The following is a 19,243-nucleotide window of genomic DNA, read 5'->3' on the forward strand; positions in this document are numbered from 1 at the left end:
TATAAACAAATGTTTTAATAGTTGCTTTTGTCCATTTTTATTCTCCATCTTGTATGATGCTTCTCTTAAAAAAAAAACCCAACCCCCCCCAAACATACTTTTACTAGTTTTATGAAAAATCATTTTTTTGTACTGCTACCCCTGGATCCTGACAAAATGTATTCTCAAAAATCCCCAAAACGGCTTCACTCTTAGCTCCACTTTTTTTCCCCTGCCCTGGATTTCAAGCCTGCTGTTTTTATAAGATGGACTTTGTAAATGAAATATATAACAGCTAAACTCCATTTTTATCCAGCATATTGATGCGCCATCTTGATTATATTTTTTTCTGGAGCACAAGCAACGTGATCAACAGTTCCTCAAAAGCAAATCTCAGTCTCAGAAAGCTTATGAACGTTTCAACCCCCCCCCCCCAAAAAAATGAAAAAAAGATACACAGAACATAAATAATGAACAAAATGAATATTTTAACACTAACATACCAAGAGAAAAAAGGTGAAATACATAGTAACTGTTGTTCTATGAAACTGCCTTATTCATTGTACAAATCAACAAAATTTGAGTTGCTTTCTAGAAACGACCAAGTAATGTTCTGATGGAGAAATGAACCTAGAAGTCTAATCAAAGTCCTGAGAGTTGTAAACCTAGTCTGTCTTGGGGTCTTAAACTCCAAGCCAGCTGACCGATCGATACATACAAGCAAAGATATAATGTAATTGAAGCTCATGTATCACAATTGCATCCTTTGGTTGTTCCATCAGTCCTCCCTGTAACTTCCTTTTGACATCAGAAAACCCTCAGGAGGCAAGATCACTAGAAATTATCCCACTTTCATTTCTTTTACCAGACCCTCAGGCCCTGTACAAACAACAAAACGACGGTAACCCAAAAGTGACTATAGTTGCAAAGCGAGCTCTGCAATAGGAATCAGTATTTTTTCCACAGTGCCTAAGACTACAAACACTTGTTTTAGAAGACCCAGGAAATTTGTTTTGTTGGCAGGTATGGAAGGGAAAAGCAACATTACAGGAAAAACACAAGAAACTGAAAAAAAAGTGGGAAACAAACCTATTTAACAAACAAGAATTCACTGAAGAAGTCTTACAAATTTAAAGTTAGAATCTAAGAAATAACATAAAATTTTGCCCAGCTACACAAGAATATGCCTGCTGTTAGCAACTGGAACCATATAAAGAACCTGGTGTTTTGGACCAAAACCAAAAAAAAAAATCCAACCCCCCCACCCAAACACACACACACACACACACACACCACACTTGCAGTCAGTACTCATGTTCCCCTTAAAAATGGAAGCTAAAGGCCCCATATTGATTAAGCCATACACCCTGTTCCCCCCCCCCCCCCACACCATGACAGATATCCATAAAAAGCAGGGAGAAGCACTAAAAGTCATGCGACTGTAGTGAATGGTAGTTTCAATCCCTGCTACCTGCACTATGTGTGTTGATGAAATATATATGGGCTCTGACAGACATGGGGAAAAGAAGAGTAGCACTTTACTTTCAGCTTGGTGTACCCCTGCACTGAGCGCAGCGCATGCCCAGAAGAGGAATCAAGTCAGTGTGACCCAGAACCTGTATAGCTCACACACTTCAGTGGAGCTTTCTGGTACTTTTATCTAATAAATGATTGAACCAGGTATTAGATAAAAATGCCAAAAAGCCCCGCTGAAGTGTATGAGCAATACAGACACTAGGCAAGCCAGGTCAAACTGATGCACTTCCTCTTCTGGTAAAGCACTGTTTGTTTTTTCCCCCCACACATCTGTCAGTACCCTGTGTGTCCAGGGCTCTTGCACAGAAACAGAAGTTAATGATCCACGGTAGGAGCTTAACTCAGAAGTACCCAAACTAGACTGAACAATTGTGTTCATACATCTGAAGTTTGCAGTTGAAAGATGGTTTTAAACTACGGAATTCTACAGAAACATTACACCTTGACCTAAAATTTACTATGCATTTATCTTACATCAATCTTAGCTGTAGCACATCTAGTCTGATGGAGAGGGGCTAACAATCTTTTCAAGTCACTAGCTGGAACATCCCAGCAATAGGTGACTGGTAGGGGATGCAAGCGCCCCCCGACAGACGACACTGATAATGTTGGTAGAGCTGGTGCCCCCCTGACAGGGCCCCCACCATCAGCAGCTTCTGTGGGTGTTCCCCCAGATTCAGGAGGCACCAGTCGCTCATGATCCCAGCTCCAGTCAGCACATCAGTGACACATGGGTGCAGACACCCCCTTCTGCAAGGGCCAGGCACCTGGAAGTTGTGTTGCTGCTTTTCCAAGCTCCCCATTCTCAGCCTGGTTGTGAGCACAGCTTCTAGACAAAGGAGAGGTGTGCTGGAACTTGCCAGCTAGGAATGGTGCTCATGCTGCTGCCACTACTTCTTCCCAGCCCCTTCTTCCGGCTTCCAGCTGGTGGGGAATTGTACCAGGGCCAAGCAGATGTAAGCTGCATCCAGTGCAGCTGCTTCTCCACTCCCCACCAGCCCCTCAGCTGCAGCATGGACACTACTTTCAAATGCCTGGCACTAGCATGCATCCCACCAACTGGAAGCAGCACCCAGGCTGCAGCCAGGGACCATGGCAAGTGGGAAGTGGGAAAGAGCTGCAACATACGCAGCTCCTCAATGCCCAACCCTAGCATGGGCAAAGGTAGAGGCAAAGGCAAATGTTACCAACCCCTGAGAGACTGGAGACTACCGATTAGAGTGGTATAAATTAGTGACAGTACCTTCCATCATCCTACCTCATGATCTACTACTTAAAAGGGGAAAAATAAAAGGAAAGTTTCCTACATTGTAACAGTTATTTTAGATTCTGAATTAAAAAAAAAGCTTCCCTGCAGTACAGGAAGTCAGAAGAAACACATTATGTCTTGACTTTTTTGGTGTGAGAAGGTAGCTTGAGAAAAGTGACCTATGATGAAGCAGGTGGAATAAGTATAATTTCTGATTAATGGTTTCATCAAAAAGATGTACATGTGTGACTGCAAACACCAATTTATCTAAATTGTTTCGACTTAGAATTAGAGCATTATTCATTAATTGCCTACAACTTAAAGTTGGCAGATACTAGTTATGTCAATCCTTCTAGTTCAAGATGGGTAAACAAGAATTAAACTTCTGCTATAAATTGCGAGCAAAGACAGATATGAAAAAAAAAAAAATCATGAAAAAAGTGGAAGGGTATATCAAAACAAACCCACATTTTACTCCACACAATTTCTTCCACTAACATAAATTTAAGAAGTGGAAAACTGAGCAATAATTAACTCGGATTATTCAGTTTTTAAACGATATTCCAAACAAATTAATTCACTTCTCAAATGTGAGAATAGGATCTCCAAAATTTAACCATCTTGCACTAAAGACCTGTTAAAACACTAAGAAAAACAAAAACTTCTGACACCAAAATGTTGCCAAGGAAATAACCAGTCACAATGAAAGAGTTTAAGGCCAATCAAACGTACTAATACATGAGTATTTATAAGCTACTCTAATCTAAATTTAGCCCTGCTGTTCAAAATATAATCAGAACAAAAGCACAACAATTCTGTAGTGTACCAAGTGTATATTTCAATTTACTGTATGCAATCTAACAACAAATTTGGTCATAATTTACCAGATATACATAAATGATTTAAGTAGTAAAAGAAGATTCAGTTCCAAGAGAATAAGTTCATACCTTGAGAAAAAAAGTAAAATACATTAAGAATGTAAAGCCAGGTCCAGTTTCTAAGCATTCGGTGAGCAGTACTCTAATAAAGCAGATTTAGGTGAATTTCAGATATATATATATTTAATATATATAGACAGATCTACCAATTGTAAACTATGGTTTTAAAGGGGATAAATGGGATGAAAAAAAAATCTTTATGCTATACTTACATATTCACAAAGCAGAACATTACTTTAACGTTTAAAATACTTTTCATTCATATGATCTTTGCCCAACTAATTTCTACTTTGGACCCCACCAGAATTACACGTTACTCATTTCAGGTTTAGAACAATGAGAATAAGATGTATTCTTCAGTTTAAAAAAAAAAAAAGGCAAAAACCAAGAACTAGTCATGTGTCAGGTTTACAATGATGTGGAAACTACCAATGAAACAACTGGATAATAAAAAAAAAAAAAAAAAGCATTTTAATACCCATATAACTGTAGTTCAAACTTATCTCAGTTTCATCCAGCAGAGACAATGTCTAACATTAAGCCACTGTTCTACTGGAATAAAGGACAACAGTAAAGCTTGTCTCTTTAAATATATACCAACTTTGATCAGATGGAGCACCATTAGGATTCTGTCTGTCAAAGCATAGTTCAAAGTTCTCCACTCAACTAACATAATTTAGTTACCTGATATAAAATAGGAAAATATACTCATTTTAAAATTAAAACAAAGCTGAAAATATGGTGACCTTCAATTTTTTCATACAGTACTGTCACACTGGCCAAGCTGTGTGTTATGGTAAATGCTGTGCATATTTATTTATAGTGACATATTACATCAAACGCAGTGTCCAAAAATTGGTTAATTTGTTTGCCATTAGGCTAGATGAAGCAGAGGAATTTAAGCTAAAGGTGCAATACCCTTCCCTCCCTCAGAAAGAGGCCTGAACATCATTGGTATAGCCTTACTAATTTAGGAGGAAAAAAAAAAAAAAAAAAAAAAAAAAAATCAATAACTACAAAAATTCAAGTTTCAATGCTTCCTCAAAAATTGAAGTAAAAAGAGTGTTGGGAGTATATATAGCTCTATGGGGTACACCAACTCAAAAGAGTATCATTATGTTTGGGGTGCGGGGGCGGAGTTCTTTCTTTTCTTTTTTAAATTCTAGCAAATTAAGCTGCCAAGACAGACATTATTTAGTAACTGAACACTAGCAACAACCCAAGAAATAGAAAATAATTTAAAAAGTGTATTCACTTGGATAAACAGCAGTGGGCACAAGAGCCTAGTGTCTAATTTATACTGTGTAACAAAGCTCGCCAAAAGCAGACACAGGTAAACTAAAACTAAAAGGTTGCTTAATATTTCTATGACACACTTTCTCCATTGCTGGGATTGTTTAAGCTTTGTGTGGGACTGAGGTATACACTGGAGAAAGAAAACACAAATAAGAGACAAAGCTTATGGGAATTAATGCCAAAAAAGCTAAATTTTACTTGACACACCTGTCATGGTTGCCAGTTTTTAGGAACACAGCAATGATCAGATCTCAGTTCTCCTGGTATTAGGAATATTAGTCATTTTGCTTTTCCTTTTTAAAGATTATTCCGCATTTGGTAAAAGAGTAATAGCCTTCTTGCAATTTCAAAAGAAATATGAAGGAAATAGCCATTAATGCCAATATTAACTTCTCCAGTGCTAGTCACCTAGACCACATGCTGACTTAGAACCAAATAATTTAAATCAATTCATTAAGAGGATGATATAATCTACAATGCATAATTTAGTTACTAATTTTATCCCATTAAGTTAAGCGAGAAGCAAGGGTGGTATGACAAAGCCCTATTTATGGAAATAAAAGCCACTAGCCCAAATTAGCCTCACTGGCTCACTGTCAGTCAAACCTATGATTGTTTTGGGGAAGCTGTTGTATTTCCATACCAAGATTGTAATTTTCTTCATTCATGTTAAAAAGGATACATGAATGTGTAACATAATAAGTATAGTTACTACTATGTTTGAAAGGACCCAAGTAGCTATATCCTATAAATAATAAAAAATACATTTTCTTTTGATAACTGACTGTAGATGTGAGGACTCTGTATAATTCAACCAAATGGTTGTAAGCTGTACAGTCCTGTGCAAATATCATAAAAAAATTTAATAATCCTTTTTTGCTATAAGGCTTTGACCCTACAATTTTCACAGCAACATAACTACCATCCAGCCTGTACCATATTTTGCAAGCCTTCAGTCCAAGAATTCAAATGGTCAATCCACATAGTGTCCAGCTGCAGAAACCATAAGCAGTATGCCTGGTCAGTCATCTAAGGGCATACAGACTTCTGCGGATTCATCCCATCTAGATGGGTCATTCTGTTCTTCTACATCATCACCTAGCTCTTCGTCAGCTTCTCCCACTTCATTTTCCTCATACTCTTCATCCCTAGGGAAATCTGTGTCCTGCACTTGGTCTACTCCTTCTTGCCCTCCCGGCTGAGATTTATCTGCACAGTCTACACAAACTCCATAGCGTCGTGATCCATGTCTTATTCCAACACTGGCTGCCAGCATGAAGATCTTCTTACACACCATACATTTGTATTTTTTATCCTTTTTGTGCACCTTAAATAAAAACAGAAAACAAAAAAAAATTAAATAAACTTGGCAAATTTGCTGCATTTGCTTGAAATGCCACCAAAGCTGAGTTGTTTCTTTTTTTTGGAGGTTTTGTTTTTCAGAAGACCCAAATATCAAAAGTTTGCCAGAAACGCTTTTGTTTGCCAGGTGAAATATGAACACTGGTAGGGGGTCGAAAGGCAGCATTATAAAGTGGCCTTAGCTACTATTCACAGCTTAAGCTGTTAGTAAATAAATGATCAGAAACATTTAAGATCAATTTCACTTCAACTTTACAGGGCTTTGAGTGACTAAAGTGTATGAATGTGTGATGCAATAATGTAGAGAGACTAGAACAAGTTCTCATTTAGAAGGTAGGCTTCTAAATTTTAATGGCCAGATATTTAAAACAAGCAAGAACACATCCTGTATGAACTGAAGATGTAAGCCTCTTTGGGCACTGACGGACATGGAAAAAAAGATGCATTTTACCAGAAGCAGCAGTGTATTAGTTCAACTGGGTTCCACAGCATCCATGTAGATCAGGTGCTTCAGTGGGGCATTTTGGCACTTTTATCTGAAGCTGATTCAATCAACTATTAAAAGTGACAAAAGCCCTGCTGAAGCGCCTGATCTACACAGACACTGGGCAAGCTGGATCCAACTAACGCAGAGTTTAAAGTAAAGTGACGTTTTCGTGGGGGGGGAAGGGAGGAGTTAGGGTCTATAAGCAGCCTTTATTCACAACCAAAATTTTCCCAATTTGGTAAGAAGGGATTTTTCAAGACCTGTAAAAAGGGACAGACCAGATACAAAAAAAATAGATTGTTTTGTAGCCAATACATCATTGATTAAAGTTTAAAGGATGAAAATTAGCTATCAGTTAAACAGCCACCAAAGTATGCATTTATATAAGAACAACTAAAATGAAAACAACTGAAGATCTTCAGCATGGGTACATATGCTTTGCTGACCCAGTATTTGGATTCCTGAATAATACTGCTGACATTTATAGGAACAGCTTTCCACCCACCATCCCCCACAACATAAATTAAGGCATAAGCTAAACAAGAAAAAAAGATACTCTGAACCAAGTCACCTTCAAAGGTTATAAAAAGGTACAACTACGTTTAATAATTCTGCTCTTATACTAAAATATATATATAATTTAGATAAAAATCCTTATGGGGGGGGGGGTCATTTCAGCATGCATGATGGATAAAAGCAACATGCAGATGGCTCAGGTTCAACTCAGGTGGAGACCAGTTATCAAAACCACTGGATATATTGCTTTCGTACGTTAGACTCACTGTATTGCCGCACACCTAAATCCACAAACTACTCATTATTGAGATCTGCCGAGTGACAGCAACTACTAACTGAAGCCAAGTCTAAAACATTTTTTTAAAAGAAAGTACTCTACAAATTCTACATAGACTGAACTATCTTCTAAAACAATTGCATTATTGCTTCTATCACTTTCAAAAATATTCCCACTGACCTACAAAAAGGCTTGCACCATCTACACAAAGAGGTTTGGAAAGAAATTTCAAGGATACTCCATTTTCCATTTGGGAATTTAAAAAACAAAAGAGAGAAAGAATTGTCATGCCACCAGATAAATTTATCCATTTCACAGTAAGGCACATCATTCAAAGGTTGTCAGGTATCATAAAATCATTTATATACAAGATTAAAAACAAATATCTGAGCATTAAGGAGGCATAAAGTTTACCTACCAAGGAATGTCTCTTTACATGCTCTCTTCGAGTAAACAGCTTTCCACAGATGTCACAACTAAAAGATCTCACCCCTGTATGAATGAGCAAGTGTCTCTTTAGTGTTCTTCTGTATTTGGCTACATAATTACAGTGTGGACACTTCAGTTTGTTCATGATTAGAGCCGATGTATCGCCTAGAAAGGTATTTAACAAAAGGAAAAATAATGAAAAAAAGATTACTTCAATATATTACAGAAGAGCTCATACAGTACACACAGAAAGTAGGTTTTTAGACACCTATACAAAGTATCAGAATCAACTCTAGTTGGAACAGAATTAAGTTTAATCAACACTGATAGGACAAGTAAGTAGATATACCCCTTCTGTAAAACCACTTACTAAAATGAGGAATGCCCATAAAGTCTCTACTGAAATATTTAGAATGAAAATGAATGATATGAAGACCAGTTCTTCTAAAATGGGAGCAGGGATTATCTTTATGCATTAGTTTAAAGACTCTGTGTGAAAGATTTGACTCTTTAGTCAATTGTTTAATCCAGTTTATACCACATTCCATATACATTTTCACTTATACTACTTTATTCTGGAAGTTATACTTCAAGGAACAAATTTTAATTTCAGACTCAAGTAGGTATAGCCTACCTATACCATGGAAGTATGAACTTCCAGGTGTGGCAATCTGTAACTTTTAGTTAAATCAGAAAGGAAGATTATTAAAGAAAGTTCCCAATGTATTTATCCAAGAGAAAAGGAAACAACATGAAGTGAAGCTAGAAAAAGGGAAGGGTAGGAAACAAGACAGTGGGTTATACTGTAAATTTCAGTCCTGCCATAGAAGGGGAGTCTATATACTTCTGAAATTTGCATTCTGTTTGGAACCCTCCACACACCCCCATGCTACTTTATATTTGGGCTTCTAAGGAGAGAAGAAGGACAGAGATAGGCATTTTAGAGCTAGTGAAAAACAAATATAATTAGAAGAGATCTGGGTTTTGTAATGTTACTCTATTACTGGCCTGATGATAACCTCTGGTAAGTCATTTCACCCTTTCCAGGCCTCAACTTCCTCACTTGTAAAAGTTAGGAACATACCCAACTTAGAGAAAAAAAAAAGGGGGGGGGAAAATAAATCAATCTGTCAATCAACCTTCATCACTAGATCTCAAAATATGGTACGTAAGAGCTGTTATTTTTACTCATCTTAGGAACACACAGAATTTGATGCAAGTGCTTTATGAAGAATAGATGTGCACTAAAGACCTATTAAAATAGAGATATAGATGTATCTATGAGATATAGAACTACAAATATCAAGGACAATAAAAAGTCCTTTTTTAGATTTGTGGGGAACCAGAGAAAAAGCAAGGGGAACATTGGACCCCTGCTAAACCAGATGGGACAACTGACAACCGATGCCCATGAAAAAGCAAATTTTCTTAATGGGTACTTTGCGTCAGTTTTTCCACCAGTCCCATGGGATGCCCCTGCCCACTGCGGGACAGGGAGGCCCGGGTGAGGGAGCTTCCTTACATCCTCCATCAAAGCTGACCTCGTAAAGGAACACCTTGACAAACTGGATACCTTCAAGTCAGCCAGCCCTGATGATTTACACCCCAGGGTACTCAAGGAGCTGGCTAGCATCATAGCTCAGCCCCTGGCATGGATCTTTGAGAACTCCTGGTGCTCTGGCAAAGTGCCCGAAGATTGGAAGAAGGCCAAGTGGTGCCTATCTTCAAAAAAGGGAAGAAAGTAGATCTGGCAAACTACAGGCCCATCAGCCTGACCTCTGTCCTGGGGAAGGTCTTGGAAAAGATTATCAAAAAGGCCGTTCTTAACAGACTAGCTGATGGCAATATCCTGAGTGATACCTAGAACGGGTTGATCAAGCAGACCTACCCACAACAAATCTCATTTCCTTTTATGACCAGGTGACCCATCACCTGGACAAGGGGTAAGAGACTGATGTCATATATCTTGACTTCAAAAAAGCCCATGATCACCTTTTGGCAAAACTGGCTAACTGCGGCCTTGACCGCACCACGACTGCTGGCTGGGGAATTGACGCTGCGGTAGGACCCAGAGGGTAGTGGTTGACGGAAATCAATAGTTGTGGTATGCTGTGACCAGTGGGGTCCCTCAAGGCTCTGTCCTAGGGCCTATACTTTTTAACATCTTCATCAATGATGTAGACATTGGTTTTAGAAGTGGGCTAGCCAAGTTCGCTGACGACACCAAATTCTGGGAGTAAAGCATCCACACCTGAGGACAGGAGGGTGATCCAGGCAGATCTTGAAAGGCTCAGGAAATGGGTGGATGAGAACCTGATGGGGTTTAAATACTGAAAAATTGCAAGGTTCTGCACCTTGGGAAAAAAACCTGCAACATCCTTATAGGCTCGGCAGTGTTATGCTGGTTAGCACTACAGATGAAAGGGACCTGGGGGTCATGATTGACCACAAGATGAACATGAGCCTTCAATGTGATGCTGCGGCTAGTAAAGCGAGCAAAATGCTGGCTTATATCCATAGATGCTTCTTCAAGCAAATCCCGGGACATCATTCTCCTGTTGTACTCTGCCTTGGTGAGGCCTTAGCTGGAGTACTGCATCCAGTTTTGGGCTCCACAATTCAAAAAGGATGTGGAGAAGCTTGAGAGAGTGTAGAGGAGAGCCATGCACATGATCAGAGGTCAGGAAAACAGACTTTGAGATGAGAGGCTGAGAGCCATGGGACTCTTCAGCCTGGAAAAGCACAGGCTCAGGGGCGATCTGGTGGCCACCTAAGTTTATCAAGGGTGTTCACCAGGATCTGGGGGAACATCTATTCACCAGAGCGCCCCAAGGGATGACCAGATCGAATGGTCACGAACTCCGCCGCAACCGATTCAGACTGGACACAAGGAAGAACTTCTTTACTGTCCGAGCCCCCAAGGTTTGGAAAAGACTGCTGCTGGAGGTGGTTCAAGCACCCACTTTGAACACCTTCAAGACACATTTGGATGTTTATCTCGCTAGGATCCTATGATCCCTGCTGACTTTCTGCCCCTGGTGCAGGACTCAATGATCCTTCAGGGTCCCTTCCAGCCCGAAGTCTGTGACATCTATGAAATATATATATATATATACAGTAAAAGCTCTGTTATCCAGCATCCCCTGAGAATGGGGGATGACGGTTAATCAAATATTCCAGTTAATCAAATGTGCACCGTCTGGTGCACTCCCCGGTGTCAAATGTGCTGGATGGGGGGGGGCGGAAAACACAGCCTGCACAAGGCTGCTTTGCCCTGTGCTTGGGCCGAAAAAGTGGCAAAGAAAAAACTCAGCTCGCAGCAGTAAAGTGGGAAGTACTCCGGAAGCGGTACTTCCAGTTTTGCTTCTGCCGCATTGCTCAGATGCCGGTTAAGATTTTTCCGGCTAATAAAGTGCCGGTTAACACAGCTTTTACTGTAGATATAGATCTAGATATAAAAATAGACTGCTGCTTCCCAGATTTTTTCAGAAGAGCTATCCCCAAACTCCACGTCTATGCAGCAAGGAGAACCTTTCTTCAAAAAAGGAAGAATATCTGATTTAGTTCCAAGAGATGTTTTTACCTATACTGCGAAGCAACAATGCACTGCACTAACTAGAATTATGAATCAGTACATTCAATTTTAAAACCTGAAGCCTGTTCAGCAATCTTAGTTTTTTCTGTACATTTATCAACATATCCAAGCCTGGCAATAGCTTGATGTTGTTTAAGTAAAACTAACAATAATCGTCAGCTTGCAGTAGGAAAAGGTGACGTGGTATTGTTTAAAAAAAAAAAAAAAAAAAAAAAAAAAAAAAAAAAAAATGATGGTGTCTTTCTGCCAATGGAGGAGGGAATTTTTAAAAAATAGTTTTCCCCTAAAAATATTATAGGCAGCAGTCCTATGGTTTACACTATGCAGGTGGCCAGATTTAAGAATCATGTTGGTCCCTTCCAGTTGTATGAATCTATTAAGCAGTTACCTATGCTGCTTGCAAACATTACCAAAAAAACCCAAACCCACCAAAAACAGCACTTTAAAACTTGGCACATTCCCACACCAAGTCCTATGCGTGCCCAAGAGAGGCAGCACCTTAGTTAGACCTGGCTAGCCTGATATCTGTATAGATCGGATGCTTTAATCGGGGCATTTATCTAGTAGCTGATTGATTCAGCTTTAGCTAAAAGCAGACACCCCAGAGCTGGGTTGAAGTAATGAACTGCTTCATTCGATGAAGTGCTGTTGTTAAAAGTCTGTAAGCAGCCTTAAAAAGTTGGTCACAAAACCAGAGGGCCCACATTGAAACAGGAAATGAGAAACAAAAATTTACCTACCATTTTCCCAAGCTTCTTTTGGCCAAGATTCCGGCAACAATCCATACTTGAAATCGTTTGAAGTGCCTGGCAACAATCCATACTTGAAATCGTTTGAAGTGCCTGGCAACAATCCATACTTGAAATCGTTTGAAGTGCCTGTTAGAAATATAGTGTTTATTTTAATTTTATGGATACAAAAACCACTATACAAGAGCATTCTGTAGAAGCAGCAAATATAGCAAAACAATTTGAGAAAACAGATTAAACTTTTCATAAGAATCACCACCCTAAAACCTAATACACAAGAGGATTACTGGGACCATCTCTTATGTTAAAAATCAGCGCAACAATCAAGATGAATCCCTAATTTTATCAAATTATAAATTCTCAGATTATCCCTCTGAACAACTTTCTCCTCCCTATTTTGGGAAATGATGCAAAGATGTTTTTGCGCCATAAGAGCCCCTCCCTTAAGGTGTCACTCCCTGTTCTTCACCTTCTTCCTCCTATCTCCATATCTTTGCTTCCATTTTCCTTCTAACAGAAAATATGCTAATTCCATAGTTTTAATTTTGTATACCCAAGTGTTTTTCCACCCCCACAATTAAGAGCTGTCATTGGAACAAATAAAAACGTTATTTCCTTTTAAGGAATTTTTCCATGCCTTGTTTCCTCAGAGTGAGACTGTTCAGTATGGAAAGTTCAGCTGGGTTTACAAGGTTATACTGGTGAACAAGGCAAACCACCACCACCAAGTGAACAAAACCAAAAAAAAAAAAAACCTATTCAGCCAACCATGTTCCTTACACTGTTTGAACGAACTCAGTACTACCTCCCACCTGAATGTATAAACACCTGAGTATAACATTCTTCAACATTGTAGTAATAAGTTATATTGATTTAAGCTTGGTTATGACTTCCCTATGCCAATCCTAGAAGGTTTACCATTTTAACTGTGCAAGCCATAAACCAACAATATATCACATTTTAACCATCTTTACACAAGCTCCTTGTCCAGTCTGCTTTGTAAATAGGTATGTCTGTAAAAAAGGCCTTTATTCAAAAAAGGAGATTTGTGGTTTAAAAAAGAAACACTGTCCACTTACTGCTTTTCAAATGTTATCCAACTGCATCCAATATTTAAAATAGCCTGCCAGTTTCTATTCAGCTGGTTTCACAGTTTTTATAGATAATTTTTCCACTTTTTATTTTTTTAAACATGTACACAATTCTTTCCTGTTACTTTTCTTAAAAGACCTAGCAGGTTCTATATTTCTGAATCTCCCATTTTATAAAAAGCATATAGATGTAAAATATTCCTTTAAACGATGTTCAAAGCCAAGAATAGCACTGTTAAAAACTCTCCCTGTAATTATAATTTGGGTTTATAAATCTTCTCTCCCCACCCCTCCACCCTACCCCCAAAAAAAAAAAAGTCACATTCTAAGAGAACAAAACTTATACTCTGCTTATAGTCTGTTCCATTTCTTCTGGTCTCCTTTTTTTTCTTTATCCTTTCATTCAATCCCGCTACTTTATACCTAAAAGAGCTGAAAAGGCTACTTGGAAGCCATATTATGATGATCTGTCAGCAACCAACTGAGTACAGCTCCCTCATCCATTGCTTCAGTTCTTAAAACAAGAATGAGGGCAGCACAATTCACAATGGGCAGATCCTGACTGCATGGGCAGCATTTTCAAGCATGTTGATATTAGTAAGCAGACAACATGCAGACTGAAATCTGATGGACTGTCACAATACCAAGTCACTTCCACCATTTCTCAACTGGTAACGGAGGCTTACATTTGGAGAGTCATATTTTGATCCCCTTTTTAGTGGGAATTTAAATCCTAAAACACACTAAAACAAAACAAACCAAGCAGGGCTGCAAGCAATTCTGCACTTTTGGAAAGTGCCACTGACACATTTGTTTGCTGAGAAAGAGAGAACGTCCTGTGGGGGTACAATAAGAAACCAGAAACTTAAAAAACTATGCCATACCTCTGGAACTGCTATAGCAGCAAAGGAGTGAAGTGAAAAGAGGGAAAGGAATTCTCTGACACACAGGTTTTTAAATGGGAAATAGCCAATTTACTGAAATTGAGAAAACATTTAAGAAGTTTCAGTTTCAATAAGTTTCTGAAACAAACAAACCAAAACCACAGCTTTGATGGATTTCCATCATGCTTCCCTTTACATTTCTTGGAAGGGGCTTTAGGTCTGGATCACTCTCATTTCAGGGTGGCTGATGAGAAGGAAGGAGCTTGCAGATGTTAAAAAAAGCAGTGCTTTAAATTTGGCACATTCCTGCGCTGAGCCCAGCACATGCCCAGAAGAGGCAGCGCCTTAGCTGGACCTAGCAACCCAACTTGCCCAACGTCTGTATAGACTGAGTGCTTTAGTGGGGCTTTTATCTAACAGGTGATTGAATCACCTATTACGGGTACACCGATAAAGATTTTTTTGGCTGATACCAATGGCTGATTATTAACCAGCCATATTGCCCGATACATAGTCAATATGAAGCCCAGAAGCTTGGAGAGCAGTGTCAGGCCAGTAAGCCTGTGGCAGGTAAGGGGCATGGGGTTGTAAATTGAGACCCCCATGGTGATGGAGGGAGTGCAGCTGGGGACCGGGCTGGCGCTGCCCCTCCAGGGTGGTGAATGCGCCCCCATCAGGAACGGGGCAGAGACACAGGCAGCTTGTCCAGGGGATATATGGGGGGGCAACTCTCCACTGCTGCATGCACCCCAAAGGACAAGCATGAGGGGCATGTGCCCCCTGGATCTGTGTGTAGGGCTAAGGCAGCTTGTCTGCTGTGGGCTCAGGGCTGCACTGGCCTCTTCCTGGTGGGGAGACCAGGCCAGGACTGCACTCAGGGCCGGCAGTGGCAGATCTGGGAGGAGTGGCTACAGCAAGTTTTAGGATGGCTGTAACCACCCCGTAGCCCCCCATCGCCTGTCCCTTCCCCACCTGCCCCGAGCACAACCCTGGCCCAGCTCCTGCCAGGAAGAAGCCAGCATAGCCCCTGACCCCAAGCTTGCAGCCCACCCTCACCCTACACACAAGTCGGGGGGGGGGGGGGGAGGGGCCACATACTGCCCATGCTTCCCTCAGGGATGTGTATAGTGGCAGGGAGTTCCCCCTTCCCTGCCCCCTCCTCCCGCAGATGAGATGCCAATGGTTCCACCCCACTCCCATCACTGCCCTGGCTGGGCAGTACCTGCCCCTGGCCTACTCCTTCAATCACCGCGCGGACCTTGATCTGCTACACACACCCTCCCTCCCTCTCCGGCTGCATTACTGGTTGCGTGCATGCACGTGGCATTTATCAATGTCATTAATCAGCTACACCAGCCAAAAAATCCAATTGCCAAGAACATCAATTTTCTTTTTATTGGTGCCAATCCGATATGGACTGATATATCAGTGCACCTCTATCAGCTATTAAATAAAAGTGCCACAAAGCCCCACTGAAGTGCCCGATCTATACAGACGCTGCAGAGTTGGGTCGAAGTAACGCACTACTTCTTCCAATGAAGCACATTTTTTTTAAACATCTCCAAGCAGCTAAAGATCTCAGCTTCTGCAGTCATGCTGCAGAGCCAGGAGCTTCAAAATTTCTGGATCCAATTTCATTGCGAAGTTCTCAGGACTGAAAGTTTAGATTTTTTTTTTTTTTTGGCTAAAATTCTCTCTTGTATGTTACTTTTTACTATTTCTACAGAAATTTCCATTATTCATTCAAAAAATAAATTTTATTGTATATGCTTAGAATTTTGGGGGGGGGGGGGGAGAGAAGGATGGGACATGACTGCTTTTGACTTGCTCCAGAAAACAAAATCCAAAACCAAATATTCTGGTAGTTTCATTTACCCTGGCAAGTAGAAAAGAAGTAGAAACTGCTATGGCACACACTGTTAGCTGGCTGCAACCAAAGCCCGGTGGGATCATGAAACTGACTTCAAACAAATTTAGTAAGTCACAAAACTTGGGAGAGCTTAGCGGACGAGAATATATTCCCCTCCACTGCCATGTAGGTTTTTCTCAAAAAAGTTCAGGGAGATCAGGGGAGAACAAGGGATAATTCTAATTTTTCAGCTTTCCAGTCAGGGTTGTACCTCTCTCTTTGGGTGGGTGGGGGAAGGAGGCCAGGGTGAAGAGATGAAGGGAAAAAAAAAGAAAGAAAGAAAAGGAGGTAGAAACAGCAGCAGGGCAACAACTTTGCTTCCTCCCCCCCCCACCCTGTTACAAGATGTAAGGGACTGAGAGAAATAAATACTGTAATAAATTGCTCTTTGAAACAACAGATCATTTTTTCCCTTTTACATAAAAAGGAGGGAGTTGGTGCTTAAAGATGGACATAATGATATCAGAGGCATCTCAAAAAGCACATGTAATTGAATATATACACATACCCCCCCCCCACCCCAACCTACTAATTTCCTTGAAGGGTAAAGTAGAATTCCCTTACACAGACAAACTAAATGAAGAGGGCAACCCACAAATCCAGGATCAGAGGTGCATCAATACATTGGTCCGATATCGGATCGGTACTGATATAAAGAAAATTGTCTATCTGATATCAGCCCAATGGGGCTGATAATTTGGCCAATAAATGCCCTTGCTGCATGCAGCTGCAGCTCAGCAGAGAGTAGAGCCGGCAGCGTGGAGAGCTGCACAGGTCTGTGCCATGCGCTGCTGCAGAAGGGAAGCTGTAGGCTGCGTTGTGTGGATACATTGGCTGACAGGGCTCCCAGCCACAGAAGCTTGCTACTTGCCAGTGCAGGGGGAGCCTGGATCTATCTGATGCTTGATCCCACAATCATGCCTTCTACCATACGCATGTGGATCCTGTCAGATCTACGTTAAAGCCCACCATGCCTTTATTTGCACATCTGCTAGGGGCCACAGAAATGGTTTAAAGCAGGTGTCAGCTACGTTTTTGGGCAGTGCCAAAAAGCACCCACAACCTTGACTTGTAAGATGTTGATGTACCAGGGGTGGACGACAGGGGAGCAATGGAGGCCCTGATCCTTGTTGTGGCAGTTCAACACCAGCCCTGTCCCCACTGTCTGCCCTGAGGCATGCATGCACCTACTGCCAGAAACAGGCCAGGCTGGGGCTCCATGGATGCTGGTGCAGCTGCCTGCAGCCTCTTGGAAGTGGCCAGGGCTGCACTGCCACAGCAAGGATTGAGCCCTCATGGCTCCCCTGCTGTCCACCCAGAGGCACACAAATGCCAAGCAAAATGCCTTTGCGTGCCATGCTCTGGCATGTTTGCCAGTGATTGGCTTCTCCTGGTTTAAAGGAATTACAACCACAGACACTTAGGGGGACAGAGACAGATTACAGCCAAAAATATTTTAGCAACACGAGGCTAAAAAGTTACCTGCAGTGCTGACAAACCAAGCTTTGAAAGATTTTAGCACAAAAAAAAAAGTGTAACGACTTTGCAAACAAGCACAAACAAAAGATTTGACTATAAATGTGCACCAAATTAACTGCATTTCAGTCAGCCAGCCCTTTTCACCAGCTCTAAGAGTTGAGAGCTTAGTACAAGGTTCCATAGAAAGCCAAAAATGGACTTATGAGCTTAATCCAATACAGATAAATACCTTTCTACCACAAGCTTAAAGGGAGACTTGCCTCAACATGAAGCATAAAAAGAACACTAACATTAGCATACGAAGGCAAAGAGTACTACAAACTTCCTAATCTCTAATTTAGATCTAAACTGTCGATATCTGTAGCCAATATTTAGTCACTCCAAAAGGAAGTCACTGCTGCAGGAAAAAAAACTACATCTCATGCATTATGCACAGCTCAGAGGAACTTTCAATAACTAAAGCAGTGGTTTTCAAATCTGTGGTCTGCAGACCCCTGGGGGTCCACAGACTATGTTTAAAGGGTCCACAAAAGATAACTATGATAAATCAAAAGTATGTGAATACCCACACTTGCATCAAAAAGGGGTCTGCAAATTAAAAAACGGTTGAAAAACACCAATCTAAAGGGTCATTTATGCACAAAGGAACTACATGAATTTAACACAATCATCACTTTCACTAGGTCCCAATTGAGACACTTCTTATAGGGAAAAAAAAACCCTACTTTTTGCAGTTTGGTTTAATCAAACTTATAAGTGGATTAAACAAGGCACTTAAGAGTGTGAAATACTGTTCCAGGCTATTTCCCTGTCTAGACAAGCTTTTTTTGAGGTCTAGTTATATAAAACTTTTCACAATGGGAAATGCAAAAACAGGTTGCCTACTTTCACCATCTTAACCTAAAACCCAACATGTTAGCAATCAAGATGCCTGAAGCTAGTCACTAAAAACCACACTGAAGGATTTCCATGAACCTTCAGACAAGAAACCAAGACATTCTAATAAGTTCCTTCTCAGCAAACATGTCAATTTTCACTCTCCCATAACCAGGTAGACATCCTTAGCTGGGAAGGCTTTCTGGTTCTCTAAATCAGACTGCCAGGTTTTCAGCTGGATGCTTGACCACCAAAACCCTAAACTGATAATGTACTATTAATCTTTGTCAATAAAAACCTCTACAGCAATAAGAATCCCAAACCATAATATTCCACAGACATTGCTAGGAGAATATCACTTTTTCAATTGTGCTATAAGACATTTTTAAGAGATCGCCCTTGATTCAAATCAAGATTAAGTAAGTAGAGAGTAAAGAGGGGAGGATGAGGGCAACATGAAATCAGACTAAGATGTTATGCATAGCTTATCTTGACAATGAAACCAGCAACATCTAGCACAGGCACTGCCTTGCAAAAGTTCAACAATACCTTCTATTATTATTGGTATTAGAGTCTAGAACACACCACGGT

General features: G+C 40.5%; 1 protein-coding gene across 2 annotated transcripts in view; it reads right to left on the bottom strand.

Moving 5' to 3' along the window:
- Positions 1-3,577: 3,577 nt before the first annotated feature.
- The window catches only part of ZBTB10 (zinc finger and BTB domain containing 10), a 42,823-nt gene continuing 27,157 nt past the window's right edge, over positions 3,578-19,243 (bottom strand). For both annotated transcript variants that reach the window (XM_059723949.1, XM_059723950.1), the window contains 3 exons: positions 12,405-12,542; positions 8,059-8,234; positions 3,578-6,325 (listed from right to left, as the gene is read on the bottom strand). In XM_059723949.1, the coding sequence (XP_059579932.1) occupies positions 6,020-6,325; positions 8,059-8,234; positions 12,405-12,542 (620 nt within the window). In that variant the 3' untranslated portion in view covers positions 3,578-6,019. The remainder of the gene's footprint in view (positions 6,326-8,058; positions 8,235-12,404; positions 12,543-19,243) is intronic.

This window comes from Alligator mississippiensis, chromosome 3 (assembly GCF_030867095.1).
Source record: "Alligator mississippiensis isolate rAllMis1 chromosome 3, rAllMis1, whole genome shotgun sequence".
Lineage (NCBI taxonomy): Eukaryota > Metazoa > Chordata > Crocodylia > Alligatoridae > Alligator > Alligator mississippiensis.